The 19,682-nt window shown below is 43.8% G+C and overlaps 2 protein-coding genes across 2 annotated transcripts in view; one reads left to right on the top strand and one right to left on the bottom strand.

Moving 5' to 3' along the window:
- The first annotated feature begins 3,115 nt into the window (after window positions 1–3,115).
- LOC133118363 (cofilin-2-like) lies at window positions 3,116–8,963 on the top strand. Its single transcript, XM_061228288.1, has 4 exons — window positions 3,116–3,275; window positions 6,846–7,153; window positions 7,333–7,409; window positions 8,267–8,963. Exons 1-4 carry the CDS (start codon window positions 3,273–3,275, stop codon window positions 8,389–8,391), a joined length of 513 nt encoding a protein of 170 aa, XP_061084272.1. The 5' UTR covers window positions 3,116–3,272; the 3' UTR covers window positions 8,392–8,963.
- Window positions 8,964–9,420: 457 nt separating this feature from the next.
- LOC133118367 (ribosome-binding protein 1-like) overlaps window positions 9,421–19,682 on the bottom strand; it is a 33,458-nt gene continuing 23,196 nt past the window's right edge. Inside the window, exons 22-29 of the mRNA XM_061228295.1 lie at window positions 18,544–18,615; window positions 17,912–18,010; window positions 14,496–14,573; window positions 13,868–13,963; window positions 12,933–13,034; window positions 11,260–11,319; window positions 10,953–11,006; window positions 9,421–9,931 (exon numbers count right to left, since the gene is read on the bottom strand). Coding sequence (XP_061084279.1) covers window positions 9,893–9,931; window positions 10,953–11,006; window positions 11,260–11,319; window positions 12,933–13,034; window positions 13,868–13,963; window positions 14,496–14,573; window positions 17,912–18,010; window positions 18,544–18,615 — 600 coding nt within the window. The 3' untranslated portion in view covers window positions 9,421–9,892. The remainder of the gene's footprint in view (window positions 9,932–10,952; window positions 11,007–11,259; window positions 11,320–12,932; window positions 13,035–13,867; window positions 13,964–14,495; window positions 14,574–17,911; window positions 18,011–18,543; window positions 18,616–19,682) is intronic.

The raw sequence follows: 19,682 nt of genomic DNA, 5'->3' as shown, positions 1-19,682 counted from the left end.
ACATCAGAGGAGAAGGGCCAGACTGGTCAAAGCTGACAGGAAGGTGACAGCAATGCAAATAACCACGCATTACAACAGTGGTATCCAGAAAAGCATCACTGAACACACAACACATCATAATTCTAAGTAGATAGGCTACAGCAGTAGAAGTCTAAAAAGTCTAATAAAAACCTAATAAAGTGCTCACTGAGTGTCTGCGCATTCTCAGACCAAAAATGTAAAAATACTTTTTTCATCCTAAAAATTCCAGAGGGAATGTGAGAAATGGGAGCTGGGGCAGCTGTAGTATTCATTATGACGGTGTGGAAGGGCGGTGATGGTGTCTAATCAGATTGTGGTTTGTTTGTTCAGATGTGTAACTGATTTGGATCTAAATATAATAATCTAAATAAAATCAATGGAAACAGTTGAGGCATCGCTCAGTTGTGTCTGTGCTTTCTGTGTTCCTGAGCCGACCTTTAGCTAAAATAAAAACATAATCAGAACACAAAACAATATCTGATTAAAAGTAAACTGTAAATAAAAATTAAAGGCTAAAGCAATTAATCCAGACTGAAGGGAATCTCTCCTAATGAATGCAATGCAGAGTCATATATCAGGTGGAAGAGAAACATTTTTGCAAGTACATCTGTGGAACATCAACTTTTTTTTTGCGCTTGATTGACTCACTAGTTTAATGCATTCATATGTAGTGTTATATTCTAGTCTGTAATTATTCCCGGATATGAACGTTCGCTAGTTTCCCCTCTGGTATGAACAAAATATCTACTGAATAAATCTTTCCAGAATGAAATTATTCTTTCAGACAGTTTTTGTTCCAATCATGTTCTGTTGACAACTGTCCAGTATCTGCAGGATGTTTTCCAATCTTGCCAGCATCCAAGCAGTTAAAGTGTTTAACACACACGTATTTAACCAGGTTTGCTGCAAACCGGTCCAACCAGTGCTGTCTGTGTTCTAGACTAACTGAACAAGGACTTCCTGCATGACTCAGAGGACCTGCTGAAATCATCCTGCTGACTGAACCTGAACCTTCTTGAATACGTGTAGTTTTCTGGCTGCTGGGACAGAGAAGTCTCGGGCTTCCGATTACGCAGTCTTGTTGGAGGCCATCTTGACACAGCTTGTTTAAGAATGCACCTTGCACAAAATGACTGAACAAGACCAGACTAACCTTCAAAACATGTAATCTGCTTTAAGTGCTTCAGTAGTCTGGAATGTTTGAAATGAGAGAGAATATTCCTGAACATTTTGTGAATACAGCATGTTTAACTGTCTACTGGACACATATACAGTGTAAAGTAACTATTCATAGAATTATTATTGCTAACACTTTAAAATAATGTTACATGAATTGACATTAACTAATGTAGTTAACCAAATACCAAGAAGGTAATCTCAACAGTTTTGTTAATGTATTTGTAGATCATTAATTCAAGTTAACCACATAAGTTAATGGCAATGTGTATTGCAGTGAGAAGAAAAAAACACTGTTAATGTATTTGTTAATGATTAAGTAATTATGTTTATCCCATGGTATCCCATGTATAAATATTCATCTAACTAAGATATTAGTTTGTAGTCAAATACATTAACTAATAAAATGTTAACTTCATACTTGATGTATTGACCTGAATTACACTGTATATAGTCTAATATTCTTATTTAGGCAATATAGAGTACACAAAATAAGACACAATAAAACATATTCACTGTGTCGTGTACTGTGGTAATATGCAAGCAGCAAAAAAAGTCCATTGTGGATGTGTTAGCAGTCCATTTCCATATTGATAACTTGTCAAGGTGCCGAGTTGCTCATCCGAGCGCGATTCCCCAGGACACGCTTGCACTCCCGGTGACTACGGGAGCACGGGACAATGAACCGCGGGAGCACGGGACAATGAACCGCGGGTTTGAGTTGAGACGCAGATGTCAGGTCAAAGTGCACGAAACCATCGGAGCCATCCCGGAGTAAGACGGGGCTAATTATTTTCTGTAGCGTGAGTTTATCGAAAACGAAGGCACGAGTGCATGTCAAACTCATCATACAAATTAAATATATCATCTATTGCGAAGAATGTGCTACTAGCTTATAGTGAGCTGAATTTTCACAATCTGAGCTGAAGTTTCGCAATCTTTCAAATCGACTTTAGGAATGACTTTAAACCTAATAGGGAGCAAGTTGGATGTCGGCCTAAATGATAAGTTCTTATCTTAACCGTACATCATAACTAAATCAGTTGGTGCAACCTCTTATTTCTGCAGTCTATGGGTTTAAATTAAGTTGCGTCGTAACTCCGAATTAACATTCAAACTTGCCTACATTTCACACTTACGTTATACTGGTGCAATAGGCTGCTGGACTAAGCATTATTGAGGAATTTGCAATGGGTGAAAACTGGGAAAAAGATCTAACCTGGTAAGTCCAGAGAAGCGCCGACTTCTACATGATGTAAATCTTAAAGTATTACTATATTTTCGAATACAGTCGTGTGGATGAATAATAAGTGTGTGCTGATTGATATAGATAGGTGGTAGCCCTATAGTAGCCCTTAGGCCTAATCATAAGGCAGTTACCTATAGTAGCCCATAGGTCTAATTACGCAGTTACGGGGAAATACTTCTAAATGAGGTAAAGGTACGTCCGTGCAAAAAAAGAAAAATAAATGGTGAAAACAGGTACATGTATGCGTAGGCTATGAATACACATGCAGTGAGAAGACATCCGTTTCTCAGCAATTATCAGAAGCCTTTCATACAAATACACACTCACGTTCTTTTTCTGTAACACACCTTCGTTTCGCCAAACTTTTTACCTAATAAGGCGGTAAATTATACTGCCAGGTTTCACCTTGCGCGAGCTTTACTTTCCATAAAAGGGGGGCATTTAAAACCGTCGCTTCTCATTGGTTCGTTGTTACAGTACCTGCGTCTATTTTTCACCTAGGGATTAAAAAAAAAAAGATATAGGATAATAATGTGTTGTATTTGCGGGGCCAATTTTATTAATAAAAAATGCATTTCGTCGGATATCTACGTTGTCTTAACTTCGGAGAAACTTTATAAAGTGATTGTAGAACAACAAACTGTTTTTTAAGAGACACGGAAACGGAATGGTAAAAGTTTGAGGAAGAGAGCGGAGGCGGGTTCGTGCCACTCCTTATTCTTCTTTAGATTGCACCTCCGAACGATTTTCTTTCTGACACCGCGCGCAGAGCACACACAGAGACATCCTCGAGCTCCTCCGCGTCTCCCGCCTCTACAGAACAACTATGGTGAGTTTTCTCGTTTTTATTTTTTTGGGGCTACAGATTCCTGGGAATAACAATTACCTCTGGATAATCTTTTTATTATGATTATTTTAAATATTAGTATTAGTTACGACCATAATAGCATTATTTGTAGCATATGGAAAATGGCTTTTCATCACTTTGCGGTTGGGGACTTGTACATTATAAGTAAGGTTGGAGGTCCTGTTATAACAATAGTTTTGCAGACCATATATGCCCTACAAAAACCTAATTAGTTTGTTCCATTTGAGAATAACCCATAGTTTTAACCTTGTAAGATGCAGAGTATGAATTTGAGCTGCCCCACCACAGCCCTGTGAAATATGTCAGGGCTGTGGCAGACACAGGCTTTCATGTCCAAACACGATGTGAATTCCCCCAAACTTTTGGCAGCAGTTGTCTCAAAATGCTAATATTCATGACATTTAAACAAAAAGAAAATTACACAGGTACTTTCAGGTTACATACCCCTCAACAGTGGGATATATTATTTATATATATGTATTTGTCACTTTTAAAATGTTCACGACAAGATATTTAATGGGTATGGAGGTGCCTAAACCCGTCTATGTGTGTGTGTATATATATATCTCAACTACTCACTGTGTGGTCCACACTACTGGTTTTCAAACTATGCTGCTTTTTGCTTTTTTTAAATGTCTGAATTAGACTACACCTGTTTTGAAGAATTCTTTACCCTCTTTAGTCTGATTCTGTCAGACATAGCTCTGCATGCTGTGTGGAATAAAATCCCCGTATTCAGTGTGCTAGAGTGGTTGCACGACGAGTCGTACATTCATTTTAACTGTTAAAAGTGAATTAAAGAGGTGAATCAACTGATTTGCTTAGCACCATAAGGATAATTGTATTTTGCACCTTATGGATAATTTTGTTTATCAATGAAAATGGTTTTGCTTCCTGAAATTCCAACTGCACAATGATGTTTTAGCACAAATGTCCGATGGCACATTCCATGCATGTGGAGAAGAGATGTGTAAAGTCTTGTGAGCTCTGTTATTTAGGAGCGATGTGAAACAGGTCCGCACTAGAGCGGACGTGTTCCAACATGGCTGGAATGTGGGGGAAGCTAAGTGGGCTGGCTGGATTATAACTTCAGACACTTTGCCCCGTCATGTTTCTGATCCTCAGATTGCAGTTTCAGATGTACACCACCACTGCCCTCAGAAACACCATCACTGCCCTCAGAAACACCACCACTGCCCTCAGAAACACCATCACTGCCCTCAGAAACACCACCACTGCCCTCAGAAACACCACCACTGCCCTCAGAAACACCATCACTGCCCTCAGAAACACCATCACTGCACTCAGAAACACCACTGTGCTCAGAAACACCACCCATGACCCCCTGACACATCCATATAGAACTCACTTTATGGTATTACAGATCATGTCTTCTGCTTCTTATGTGTAATTGGGAACAAATTACCATCAATTAATGCACTAATTAGTTAGCATTAACTTTCAAGCGTAGACTAATTCATACATTATGCAGCAAATTTCTTTATAAGTCTGCCTCAAAGTCCAAGTCTCACCAGACCCAAAAAAACAAAAACACCAGTATGCTTTTCAAAAATGTAATTTTAAAAGTACCTTTGAACTTCATTAAATTCAACCAACTTAAAAATTGGGAAATGGTCCGGGACACTGCAGAACGGACTCCACTGAATTAGGGTGAATAGAAATATCAACAGAAACACTTCTTTAGTAAAGGCACCACGGCTGGTATATTGCCACGGTATACGTTCAAAACTTATCATAAAAAAAGGATTAATTCACTTACTGTCTGAGGACATTTTGCATATTGTGTATGATTGAATCATTTCTAGATTTGCAAATATGCATGAGGTCATGGTGGTTCTACAAAAACTATGGGAATAGAAAACTATGAAAAGTGTGCAATACCTTATATTGCAAGGTAGAAGGTAGGATATGAATTGAGGCCTCTCCAGTGTCTGGAGTTAAACTTGCAGACAGTGCGGCCCTCCAGGACTGGAGTTAAACCTGCAGACACTGCGGCCCTCCAGGACTGGAGTTAAACCTGCAGACACTGCAGCCCTCCAGGACTGGAGTTAAACCTGCAGACACTGCGGCCCTCCAGGACTGGAGCTAAACCTGCAGACACTGTGGCCCTCCAGGACTGGAGTTAAACCTGCAGACACTGCGGCCCTCCAGGACTGGAGTTAAACCTGCAGACACTGCGGCCCTCCAGGCCTGGAGTTAAACCTGCAGACACTGCAGATTTCCACAAGATTGAACTTGATGGTATATATGAATGCAGTTATAACTTTCCCCCTCCCCCACACACTACACTTTGCTTTGCACAAAATATCGGTCTTGTGTTTACATGAAACAGCATTCATCAGCCTGCTCTGGCACAGGACATTATCCTGCTCATTTAACACCACTGGAACAGCTTCACATTTAGATTTTTTCAGATGTACTAGTTGGGGAAGGTGTAAATTGACTTCTCATAAACATTTAAAGACAATAATGTGCTTTTTTTCCCTTCACAAATATGGCAAGTTTGGAATGGATGTGGAAATGGTTTCATTGTTAAAAACACTTATATGACTTATTCAGAGCCCAACATACACCTTTTTTCCCTCAAACAATCTGGGCCAGATAAAAAACAAAAAAAACTACAGTTGTGTAAGTAGAGATTGTTGTTAAGGGTGAAACAACCTGTGCCGGATCATCTTACCAGTGCCGATACTGTCCGCTTTGCATGGGAGTAGCTGAGGAGTGCTTGGGGCCAGATTCTAGACAATCCATTCCAGACGCATCTTGTATAACAGGTTTTGATGCGTTGCTTATGTAACGGCGACACACGCTCGTACAAGCAGAAGAATGAACCCAGCGATTGTGCTGAGGCCATAGGCTGACTGGTTCGGCCTTTTCTTCATTCTGCTTTGGGTTAGAATCAGACCTTTGACTAAGTATATACCCTACGTATACTTACAAATTAATTGGATCCACTCTGAGATTATTTTATTTATTATTTGGTATTTGGGTGAGTTCCATCCAGAGAGAGAGGAGGGGGGATGGGGGGTAGAACCCTGTTCTCGGCAATCACTGCAAAAGAGAATTATGTTCTCATTATTTAGTTAACCTCAGGATTCAATCTTATCCAAAAAGGACCGGTGTGGGTGCAGGTTTTTGTTTTAGCCCAACACCACAACACCTGAATCAACTAATGAACTAATCGATTCAGGCTGGAATAAAACTAAAACCTGCACCCACTCTGATCTACCTGGCATAGGTAAAGGACACCCTTGGTCTGCCAGGCACAGGTAAAGGACACCCCTGGTCTACCTGGTACAGGTAACATGCAGTGTCTCACCCAAGTGGGGGCTGAGGCCAGGCAAATTGTAAACTAATGATTTCAAAATTATTATAAAGCAAATCAGAAGATGAAAGGTGTCATATACAGTACATATGTTCAGCCCATGGTTGTTGTTTTTGTTCTTGTTAGATTAATGTCGTCATAACGATGATGATTATCATTAATATTATTTTTATTATTTCCAACAGTCCTCCGGAGTGGCTATCGATCCATGTGTGGATGAGTATATCAATAGAATGACGATGGCGAATCACCCTTCAAAGAAGGGAGCCTGTGACCGTCTGAAGGTCACGGTTTTGTGCATAAACGAGACACATGACAGGATTGTAGTAGACAAAGCTAAAACCCGCAGCCTGAATGACTTCGACGATCAGGCGGACCTCTTCAAGCAGATCATGGACCTATTCGAAGAGACTAAGTGCTGCTACGCCGTGTACGACTGTTTCTACCACACCAGTGAACACATCGAGAAGGAGGAGCTTGTATTCATCAGCTGGTATGGGCTCTCCCCTGCACCCACATCACAGGATCTCTGCATGTTACCCACTGTAACTTATAAAACAAAAAACTGTTTTTCTTCATTTGGCTCCGATTACAAATGTCAAATTGTGGAATGCAAAAAGTATAAATTGAAAGTGGCCCCTCTCAGCATTCATGAGTTTTTATGTTCTCCAGGTGCCCTGAGGATGCGTCGATCAAGGATAAGATGATCTACTGTGCCTCATGGAAGGCACTCATATGTAAATTCCCTGGTAAGGAACTCCCTTCAGACCAGCTCACATTCCTACATTCACTGCACACTCCCATGAATATAGCTGAATGTTATTGAAGCCAAGCTGTATAGTGAAGGCTAAATGTACACTGCCCTACCTAATGTTTGAGACGATTATATTTTTTCTTGATTTGGGTCTGTTCCAATGACTGAATCCAAAGACTACTAACTGCTCCATTAGACCTGCACTAAGGAAGCAATTCAGTCGTCTAGTCAGAAACATCTGTGAAGCAATTCAGCCTTCTAGTGAGAAACATCTGTGAAGCTATTCAGCCGTCTAGTCAGAAACATCTGTGAAGCAATTCAGCCGTCTAGTCAGAAACATCTGTGAAGCAATTCAGCCGTCTAGTCAGAAACATCTGTGAAGCAATTCAGCCGTCTAGTCAGAAACATCTGTGAAGCAATTCAGCCGTCTAGTCAGAAACATCTGTGAAGCAATTCAGCCATCTAGTCAGAAACATCTGTGAAGCAATTCAGCTGTCTAGTCAGAAACATCTGTGAAGCTATTTTTCCCCAAACATTATGGCGCCTTGAAATGGGGGAGGAGGCATGTATAATGGTGAAACAAAAATGTATAAAAATACGCTTTAACAAAAGTAGTTTACAAATCTAAAATTTTGGAGTAAAGAGCCAAATCAAGAAGAAAATGTCTTTGTTCCCAACATTATAGAGGACACCAAGTCCGGTGCTTAAGGGTGCCAGTGCTAGACAACACCAGAAACAGAAATCACAGCCCATTGCCACAAGCACCTAGTCCACAGTAAATTGGAACATAGCTAGCACTGTATGCTATTTGCGCACCATGTCCGAAGTTAACAAATGAATCCTTTTACACAGCCATCAAGTATCACTGGCAGATGTGTGACAAATCAGACAAGGATCACGAGTGTCTGGTTGACAAGTTTGGAGTGAAAGGTAAAGTTGCGGAGCTGGAGGGGGTATGCCTGCACGGCCATAAGTGAACCCCGGGGAGCCGGGGAACCCGGGGAACGCCCGGGGACTCCACTGTAGCGCCACATCAGCAGGACACGCTAATCTACCGGCTTCTGTTGTTTTTTCTTCCTTTTTTATAGCTGCTGTGGATAGAGTACAATGTTGGGAAAACTGTCAACATACAATTAAGGTCTTGTGATTTGGATGGGTTGAATTGAATTTTTGATGAATAGGTGTGCATTTTGCCAAGAACAATCAGCATGCTTTTGGGTTTCCATTGTCTAAGCTCTCTTGCACAAGCACCATACGAATACGTGCAGATGGCAGCAGCACTTCCTGCTTCTTATGTCAACCATCGAGTTTGGGTGTATCCTAGATTAATCTCCAGCGCTTCTGCTATGAATCTATATAACTGTATTTCTCCAGAGCTGGCCTTGCTTTGTGTAAACGTGTGCCAGTGTCAATATGTCAATATAACTCTGTATTTCTCCAGAGCTGGCCTTGCTTTGTGTAAACGTGCGCCAGTGGAAGATGTCATGTTGCTGTGAGAGCTCTATTCCTGACCCCTCTATTAATAAAGCCATCCAATGAAACATGCAAACCTTCACGCCTCATTTTCATTTTTTACAAGGGCTTAAAAAAAAGTAGCACTGGTCTAACACACTCAAAATAATTGCAATTTCCAGAAATTAAATGTACAATAGGTAAGATTTGTGTGTTAAAACATTGTTACAAGCAAACGTCAGTGCGTTCACCATGGATAAACTGTGTTGTGGATTGAGGGTGTTTGTCGCTGCAATTCCTCTCTTGACCGCTAGGAGTCCAAAATTACCGATTGTACCTTTAAATACACTACATTTTGAAAGCTTGTATTCAATTTTTTATTTGTTTAGATGTGCAAAGGCGTATTAAAAGGTGGAGGTAAATTAAGATGAGTACTGTAAACGCAGACATTAAAACAGCCACCCAAGGAAAACAGTATACGGTATATCACCTTTTTGCATGGCATCATACCTCACCAGAGACTGATACAACCAAAATGAATATAGGACAAGGTGTAGCTACATTGTAGTTTATTTATCAAATTCACACGGTTTGTGTTGATAGCCAGCTACAGAAAGTAACCAGCAGTATTCGTTTTGCGTATGTGTACCATAAAATGTTTCTACCTTTTCAACCTGACAAAAGACACATTAATTAAAGGAAAACCATAATTGCACTTGTTGATGTACTTTTAACGTACACACTCTTTCCCTTTTCTGAACACTGATTCACTGCTGTTGGCAGGCGGCCATTTTGAGACACAGCCAGAAGCCCTGTGATGTACATTTTAATGCAATACAAAACATCAGCAGTGCGGATTAGCCCACCACCCTCTTTGAAAATGAAATGCTCATATTACTTAAAATTAGTTTTCCTTAACAATGTTTTGGAATTTACTACAGTACAATAAAGTATTTATATATTGAGGAATGCATAACTATAGTAATTGTAAGGCATTTTGGCAAGTTGTGTCATGTCTCTTCTGGCTCAAACAGAAGTTCCTTCTGTCACCTCCTCAGATTCACCCTAAGAAACAAAGAAAGAAATAGAAATAAAGGCCTTGTGATATAGCCTAAATTTAAAATACCCGGTGTACTTTGCTCAAAGGTACAAGGCAATGGCTGGAATTTCAAACCATTCCCTAAGTACACTTGAACACAAACAGTAACAAACGGTACAGCCAGCACACATACAGTAACACACGCTACACTTGCACATGTACAGTAACACACGCTACAGCCAGCACACATACAGTAACACACGCAACAGCCAGCACACATACAGTAACACACGCAACAGCCAGCACACATACAGTAACACACGCTACAGCCAGCACACATACAGTAACACACGCAACAGCCAGCACACATACAGTAACACACGCTACAGCCAGCACACATACAGTAACACACGCTACACTTGCACATGTACAGTAACATGTATGTGTGCAATGTACGTGTTGTCATATTTTTGATATTCATATCGCAATAGATTACGGTTAGCCCTTGCTAATACACTGCTAATACGCTGGGGCGGCCTGTAGCGTAGTGGTTAAGGTACATGACTGGGACATGCAAGGTCGGTGGTTCTAATCCCGGTGTAGCCACAATAAGATCCGCACAGCCGTTGGGCCCTTGAGCAAGGTCCTTAACCCCGCATTGCTCCAGGGGAGGATTGTCACCTGCTTAGTCTAATCAACTGTACATCGCTCTGGATAAGAGCGTCCGCCAAATGCCATTAATGTAATATGTTACAATGCCTTTCATTATTTTAAAATGTGATAACGATTTTATCCTAAACCATCATAAGGGACAGTTTTGTCTATTTTTAATAGGCAAAAAGCCCGTCATTTAATTTCAGAGGCATTTTCAGGTTTTTGGACCCCTAGTCAGTGCCTTTCTTCATTTTCTAAACATCTGTGAAGTTCACAGCCGGATTTATAAAGCCTTAAATAGGACCTGTGCTACTCAGCATCTTGCAGAGATATAACCTAGGGGTCCTTTCTGCTAGGCTGGGCTTGATTTGATCGCGTTAGGACTGAAGGTACCTTTCCCTGAAGCTGGTCCAGTGGAGTGTGATCCTCCTCTTTGGCGAGTTCCTCCTATAGGAAAATAAACAAAATAATCTCTAGCAGCATTGGGGTGTTAGGAGCAGCATTGGGGCGTAGGGTGCGGTAAGGAGCAGCATTGGGGCGTAGGGTGGGGTTAGGAGCAGCATCGGGGCGTAGGGTGGGGTAAGGGGCAGCATCGGGGCGTAGGGTGGGGTAAGGGGCAGCATCGGGGCGTAGGGTGGGGTTAGGAGCAGCATCGGGGCGTAGGGTGGGGTAAGGGGCAGCATTGGGGCGTAGGGTGTACCTGCTCGGACGCAGCCGCAGGGTCGGGGGTTGAGGGGTCCTCCTGCGGCCCCTTCTGCGTCTGAGGGGAGGAGGACCCACATTATACCAGTTTATACCAGTTTATACCAGCTCCCCAACCACAGAAGGACACTGCTGTCATTACGGCAGCTCTGCATCCGAGTGCAGCACTCTGCAGACTGCCTTAACCCAGGGATCATCAAACCGGGCCCTGGGTTTCTCTACCGATCGGCCAGACTCTCTTCACACCTGACTACCAGGTAAATAGTTTTTGAAGTATTTGTCTAATTAATCTACTTTTGTAAAATAAATGTATATCCATCTTGTATGTGCAGGTACACATCACGTACTTGTGTAATGTGTAATATAGCTTTTATATGTAATGTAATGTAATACAGCTTTTAAGGGGATGTATCTAGTTGTTCACAAAGTGGCTAGCATGAATGCCAACTATGGACCGCGGTAAGGTTCAAAAAGATAGTTGGTCTTTGCATAAATTTGCAAAGATTTTCTTAAACTCATGGATCCGATTGAGTTTAAGATTGAGTTTAAGATTGAGTTTGAGCATCCCGCCTTGTAGTTGGGCAGTGATTGGTTAATAGTCAGCGGAGAGTGACGGAACACCTCGGCTAGCATTGCTAACTCCACGGCTGAGCAGAGCGCCAGAGTGCAACAATGCATTGGGGTGTGGTCACTGCCCTGAACACGATCAGACAGAGAGGCTGTAACCAAGTCCTAATAACCCCAGGCCTGTCACGGAATGGCTTTCTGTGGAGCTAATACATAGGTTGGAATAAAAAAAAATAAAAAAATAAAAAATGATAATAATAATCACTTAAATTCAGCTGTATTTACGAGTGTGTAAGAATGAGCACTCAGCACTCTAACACCGTGCAGTTCAGAGAGCTCTCGCTCTGCCTGGGCATGTTCATCAGGGAGCGGCACTGACAGGCCAGGAATGCAGCTCACACACCATCAGAGCAGAACCTTCTTTTCATGACTCATTTACAAGTACATAGTCTGAAGATCAGTAGTCAGTCACTCAGGAACTGGTTCTGTTGTAGTCAAAAAACACAACAACTGTGTGGGAAAGCACTGCTCTGATTCACATAAAAATATAACATTCTAACAATACTGGAACTAGACGGCAGACTGGGTTGGGGGGGGGGGGGGGGTGTTCTATAGAGATGTGGAACAGGCAGAAGCTGGTTTGGGGGGGTTCTGTAGAGATGTGGAACAGGCAGAAGCTTGATTGGGGGGGTTCTGTAGAGATGTGGAACAGGCAGAAGCTGGTTTGGGGGGGTTCTGTAGAGATGTGGAACAGGCAGAAGCTGGTTTGGGGGGGTTCTGTAGAGATGTGGAACAGGCAGAAGCTGGTTTGGGGGGGTTCTGTAGAGATGTGGAACAGGCAGAAGCTGGTTTGGGGGGGTTCTGTAGAGATGTGGAACAGGCAGAAGCTGGTTTGGGGGGGTTCTGTAGAGATGTGGAACAGGCAGAAGCTGGTTTGGGGGGGTTCTGTAGAGATGTGGAACAGGCAGAAGCTGTTTTGGGGGGGTTCTGTAGAGATGTGGAACAGGCAGAAGCTGGTTTGGGGGGGTTCTGTAGAGATGTGGAACAGGCAGAAGCTTGTTTGGAATGGCAGGCATGCAAAGAGCAGAAGTTATGCGGAGCAACCTGCTCAGACTCCTCTGGCAGCTCCTGGTCTGGCTCCTGCTCTGGACCCTCGGTCTGCAGCTCCTCCAGGCTCTCACTCGCCTGGTCCCGCTGGCACTGGACCTGCAGGCAGGGCGCACAGTTATGAGGTCACACAGACAGGTACAGTTATGTCACCCAGGTGGAGCCCAGAGTTACGACATCACCCCAAAAGAAGGTGTAGACAGAAAAAGTAATGGCATCACTCCAGAAAGAGACAGAGTTATGACATCACCCCGGAAGGATGCACAGAGTTATGACATCACCCCGGAAGGATGCACAGAGTTATGACATCACTCCGGAAGGATGCACAGAGTTATGACACTAGAGTTGTGACATCAGTCCACAAAGGATGCAATGTTAGGATAAAAGCCCTGACAGAGTGCACAGTCATGACATGGCCCCAGACAGGATGCTGAGATCTGAGGAAACCTGAGGCTAGATACGGGGTTAGGGAAAATACATCCATGTATTGACATTACACCATCCATTTCCTCAGCTCACACCTCATTCATTCACACGCAGATGAGTGAAAAGCCTGCACGCTTTAGAGGGTTTGTGGCTGCTTCCCACAACACAGAAGAGCCCAGCACCAATCACCTGCTGCATAGCTGCGGCCATTTTGGGCACAATAAAGATGACTGAGTCATTCAGGAGTTTATGTCACGGGAGCTACAATCTGAGAACAAGTAGGGGCCACTGTTCTCCATAAAAGATGACAAAAACATAAAATGATTATTACCCCATGAGAGTAAAAATCACTCAATGGCAGAAACATTTAAAGTGGGGGAACCCCCCTGGTAGCCCTGGTCTGGAGGACCACCCTAGTTTTGGCGGTTGTCATGGTGATGTTGTGCCCAATATGTCCCAGGAGACCCTTGCAGGGGGTTGGCGGCGGCGCGCCCTCGCGCCCTAACCTCGCTGGACTCCGGCTCCACGTGGACGCCCTGCGGCCCGGAGGTCTCCTCGTCACCCTCTACCTGCTCCGCAACCTCACTCAGCTGCTCACTGACCTGCGACACGAAGCTGACACTCATAAACTGGTGCTCCGACCACAGCCATGAGCCAATCACACGCTGTCAGGGTACTCATCGTTTAGCATCTCGCACTGTTCTCTCCATAACCTGGGTAACTCTGCTTTCTCCATTTCCCTTCAAAGTATTTTTCATGAGGATCTTTATCATTAATATTTAGTCATTCTTCACAGTATCTTCATCTCATTGTAAGCCAACAGCATTTTATCAGCAACCAAAATAATCTAGTCGACCTTTAACGTGCAAATTTTGTTGAGCAGAGGAACAATACAGAAGAGCTGTGAGCAACACGGCTAATAACATTCCCAGACTAGAAAGTGCACGTGCAAGACTAAGTGTTGGCTAGCTAATACTAAGCGATACTTAAAATCGATAAATTAAACATTTGCATTAACAAGCGGGTGTACAGGTCTACCTAATAAAGTGCTCAGTGAGCATATCTGTACAACCGCCTTCTTGACTCATCGCTCCCCACTGGATGGGAGGAACCCTGCAGGGCAGTTTGACTCACCAAAGCCAGGTCCTCACTTTGTTTCTCTTCTGTCTGGGTTTCCTGCTGGCTCTGAGAGTCACTCCACAAGGTTTCCGGCTAAAAGTAAGTGCGGATAAACCGTTTTTTAAGCCCTTAAAGGAGCACGGTCACGTTTCTTTTTGTTGTTGCCAAAGTGAGAGCTGTCCGTCATATCGCTCAGGCCAGCCAAGGTAGGTTCCGTGATAGTTGTATGCTAACGTTACCGTAGGTTCCGTGATAGTTGTATGCTAACGTTAGCATAGGTTCCGTGATAGTTGTATGCTAACGTTAGCGTAGGTGCCGTGATAGTTGTATGCTAACGTTACCGTAGGTTCCGTGATAGTTGTATGCTAACGTTAGCATAGGTTCCGTGATAGTTGCATGTTAACGTTACCGTAGGTTCCGTGATAGTTGTATGCTAACGTTAGCATAGGTTCCATGGTAGTTGTATGCTAACGTTACCGTAGGTTCCGTGATAGTTGTATGCTAACATTACCGTAGGTTCCGTGATAGTTGTATGCTAACGTTAGCGTAGGTGCCGTGATAGTTGTATGCTAACGTTAGCGTAGGTGCCGTGATAGTTGTATGCTAACGTTACCGTAGGTTCCGTGACAGTTGTATGCTAACGTTAGCGTAGGTGCCGTGACAGTTGTATGCTAACGTTAGCGTAGGTTCCGTGATAGTTGTATGCTAACGTTAGCGTAGGTTCCGTGACAGTTGTATGCTAACGTTAGCGTAGGTTCCGTGATAGTTGTATGCTAACGTTAGCGTAGGTTCCGTGATAGTTGTATGCTAACATTACCGTAGGTTCCGTGATAGTTGTATGCTAACGTTAGCGTAGGTGCCGTGATAGTTGTATGCTAACGTTACCGTAGGTTCCGTGACAGTTGTATGCTAACGTTAGCGTAGGTGCCGTGATAGTTGTATGCTAACGTTACCGTAGGTTCCGTGATAGTTGTATGCTAACGTTAGCATAGGTTCCGTGATAGTTGCATGTTAACGTTACCGTAGGTTCCGTGATAGTTGTATGTTAACATTACCGTAGGTTCCGTGATAGTTGTATGCTAACGTTACCGTAGGTTCCGTGATAGTTGTATGCTAACATTACCGTAGGTTCCGTGATAGTTGTATGCTAACGTTAGCGTAGGTGCCGTGATAGTTGTATGCTAACGTTACCGTAGGTTCCGTGACAGTTGTATGCTAACGTTAGCGTAGGTGCCGTGATAGTTGTATGCTAACGTTACCGTAGGTTCCGTGATAGTTGTATGCTAACGTTAGCATAGGTTCCGTGATAGTTGCATGTTAACGTTACCGTAGGTTCCGTGATAGTTGTATGTTAACATTACCGTAGGTTCCGTGATAGTTGTATGCTAACGTTACCGTAGGTTCCGTGATAGTTGTATGCTAACATTACCGTAGGTTCCGTGATAGTTGTATGCTAACGTTAGCGTAGGTGCCGTGATAGTTGTATGCTAACGTTACCGTAGGTTCCGTGACAGTTGTATGCTAACGTTAGCGTAGGTGCCGTGATAGTTGTATGCTAACGTTACCGTAGGTTCCGTGATAGTTGTATGCTAACGTTAGCATAGGTTCCGTGATAGTTGCATGTTAACGTTACCGTAGGTTCCGTGATAGTTGTATGTTAACATTACCGTAGGTTCCGTGATAGTTGTATGCTAACGTTACCGTAGGTTCCGTGATAGTTGTATGCTAACATTACCGTAGGTTCCGTGATAGTTGTATGCTAACGTTACCGTAGGTTCCGTGATAGTTGTATGCTAACGTTAGCGCACTTTCTGGGAGTGTCATGTGATCGCCTGGACGGGTGGCCGTCAGGCTGGAGATTCAAGCCAAACACGTCCAGTGACGTCACTTAATATTTATCTGGAGGAATTATCATTGTTGTCCGTTACGCCACTATATACCTCCACAAAAGTATATGTACATATGAATATGAATATGAATGCTATTACCTACGTTTTGTATAGGCTCTCTGGAACTTCTCTGACCAGTATTGATAATCCTGTTGTACAGTAAAGGCGCGATCCCCATCCGTGAGCAAAAAATACAGCATAACTTCAGCTGAACCTAGAACTGGCTAGTGGCATGGTTTGATGCAACAACTGAGAAGCATTTTAGCGAATTACATGTTGGGGAAACCTGCCTAGACATAGCTTCGAAAAAACAATGCAGAATGCTCATTTTTGGTGATATTGTCATCAAAACAGATTTGTCCAGTGTTTTGGCTGTGGCTGTGTGATTTAGTAATACTATATAGTAGTATAGAATAGTAGGCATTTTATTTTGGGTATGTCATTTTCAAGCTTGTGTTTAGAAAAGGAGGGATACTTAAGGGGTTAAAATAACTTAATTATTCCTTTTTCTGCAGACCACACCCACCTGGTCAGCTTCTCTTAATCACAAGCATCCCAATAAAATGAGGGAGGAGGGCTTTGTGCCGGGCGATTATCTTTGTGCCGGGCGATATCTTAGTGCCGGGCGATATCTTTGTGCAGTGTAATACAGGTGTTATACCTTCAGAGAGAAGGTTTCAAATGATTTTGTCAAAGTCAGTGTTCTAGAACCCCATTGCTTTCAATAACCAATAGCGATTGTAACATCAGCATTATAATATTCATATAAGAACATTGTGAACTTACACCTGACAAAGGGTTTCTAACAAACGGACAGGTAAGCAGTGATCACCTGAACGGTATGGTCTGAATTCTCACAGGTGAGTAATGTTAACTCTCAGCACAGAAATACACAGAAATTCAAATTGATGTGACCAGAATCTTCTAGAAACGGTGAACAGTGGATCTGTTAACGAACACAAGTGCAAAGCTGATTCCTTCTTAGAATATAGCTATTCATTATTATTTTGTCATATATGGGCAGTCAACTGAAAATGGCATGCTTTTATTAATCTAAAAAATTATAACATTGATAAGATAAAATGAACATTGTTTACAAAAAAAAAAGACTGTAGAAGGCCAAACACTATGCCCAGGGGGACACCAGCAGATGAATATACGACAGAACCAAAGTTATTAACGTTGACATACTGCCCTCTGTTGTGCAGAAGAGACACCTACACTTTTGAACCCATCACAGCTCAGAGGAATCCAAAGAAGACAAAATGTCCCACTGCAGTTGGTAGTGGTAGACTGTGGGTTAGGGGGTGGAGTCCCACTGCAGTCGGTTAGGGGGTGGAGTCACTGCACCTGGTTTTTCCAGTCTTTCAAAGCAGCCAAATGAAACACAAATGAAACACTGAACTAGAACAACATGTAAGGCACGCCCGGGGTGTTGAGGCCATCTTTATCCCGTATGGAAATGGCAGGTCAGCAGTGAGTGGGGGTAGGTGTGTGCGTTCGGGGGGCGTGTGAGGGAGCTGGTTTAGACGGCAGACGCACCTCCGTCTCGTCTTCAGGCTCGTTTGGGCAGTCTGGCGAGGCGGCGCTGTCCAACTGTTTCTCCAGCTGAGCTTCCAGCAGCATCACCTGCTCCTTCAGCTGGGCAACGGGGAACAGGAGGGGCACGGGGAACAGGAGGGGAACAGGAGGGGGCACAGGGAACAGGAGGGGAACAGGAGGGGAACAGGAGGGGAACAGGAGGGGAACAGGAGGGGGAACAGGAAGGGGAACAGGAGGGGAACAGGAGGGGAACAGGAGGGGAACAGGAGGGGGCACGGGGAACAGGAAGGGGAACAGGAAGGGGAACAGGAGGGGAACAGGAGGGGAACAGGAGAGGGCACGGGTGAATGGGGGCTTCCTCATGCCATTTCTGATAAATTATTCTGGTGCACATGAACAATGCTCACACACGCCAGACCTGCAGCCAGAATATCCACCACATGAACATGTCAGTAACTGCCTGGACTGACCTCACAGTCAAACCAAATGCTGAAATGACCAAAGCACTGGCATGTAATTGGCACAGTGGTGTTTGTGTGTTTATCACTGTTCATTCCCCCCCTTTTCCAAAAACAAAATAACCTGTTGACAGGGAGAAAGGGGGTTGGATGTTGCCGCTGGCGACGCTGTACCTGGTCCGTGCTGCGGCTCTCCAGCCTCATCTTCACCGCCGCCGTCTCCAGAGCGACCACCTGCCCCAGCGCCTGCAAGAGGAGATATAGCGCCTTACACAAGCCATGCAGCATCGCCCCACTGAGCGCACTCAGATCACCGCACCAGAGCATTGTGCCCAGACGTATCAAAAGGACACGCTTAGTTTTCAGTGCGCATCATCACCTCAGCTGCTGCGATGCCTCTGCCCTGCAGCACGAGAGGTCGCACACACCGTCAGGGTGCACTGGGCTCACAGGGGGCCCCCTACAGGCCGTGCTGGAGAATTACACTCACTGACTCATTCTGAGGGGAGGATGGGAACTGTCGGCTTGTGCCACTGATTATACCTTGGTTATTTATCTGACACTTTTATCCAAAGGGATTTACAGTGGACTGAGCAGGGGACAATCGAAGACCCAACAGCTAGTATAGCCTCCTGTAACGTAACAGTGTATGTTACATTACATTATTGGCATTTGGCAGACTCTCTTATCCAGAGCGACGTACAACAAAGTGCATACCCATAAACAGGGATAAGTTCGCTGAAACACCCTAGAGGGAAGTACAATTTCAACTGCTACCTGTACAACAAAGATAAGGACAAGGGCCTTTTTTTTTTTTTTTGAGAACAAAGAAACAAAGAGACCAAAGTTAACTATCCAAACACTGCTTACCTAGCCAACTAAAAATACCGATACACAAAGCAAGTCACAGAGACAACAATTAAGGTTCACAGGGAGGTAGGGAGGGATGGGGAGAGGTGCTGCTTGAAGAGGTGTGTCTTCAGCTTGCGCTTGAAGGTGGGGAGAGATTCTACAGTTCTGACCTCAACAGGGAGACAGTAGTCGTGAGCGTGATGTGGAGGTTCGGAGAGGGGTAGGTGCCAAGCGGCCTGTGGAGGCTCAACGAAGAGGTCTGGCAGGGTGTAGGGTCTGATGATTTTTTGTAGATAAGCTGGGGAAGACCCTTTAACTGCTTGGAAGGCTAGCACCAATGTTTTGAATTTGATGCGAGCCATGACAGGCAGCCAGTGGAGGGAAGTAAGCAGGGGGGTGACGTGTGAGTATTTGGGAAGGTTGAAGACCAGACGTATGCATGTAGTATAAGTAATTTCACC

Source organism: Conger conger, chromosome 18 (assembly GCF_963514075.1).
Source record: "Conger conger chromosome 18, fConCon1.1, whole genome shotgun sequence".
Taxonomy (NCBI): Eukaryota; Metazoa; Chordata; class Actinopteri; order Anguilliformes; family Congridae; genus Conger; species Conger conger.
This window is presented reverse-complemented; position numbering and strand designations above follow the sequence as displayed.

Coding starts and splice junctions, on each gene's coding strand:
- LOC133118363 (XM_061228288.1), top strand. Junction 7,154..7,332: donor GAGCTTGTATTCATCAGCTG/GTATGGGCTCTC, acceptor TATGTTCTCCAG/GTGCCCTGAGGATGCGTCGA. Junction 7,410..8,266: donor ACTCATATGTAAATTCCCTG/GTAAGGAACTCC, acceptor CCTTTTACACAG/CCATCAAGTATCACTGGCAG.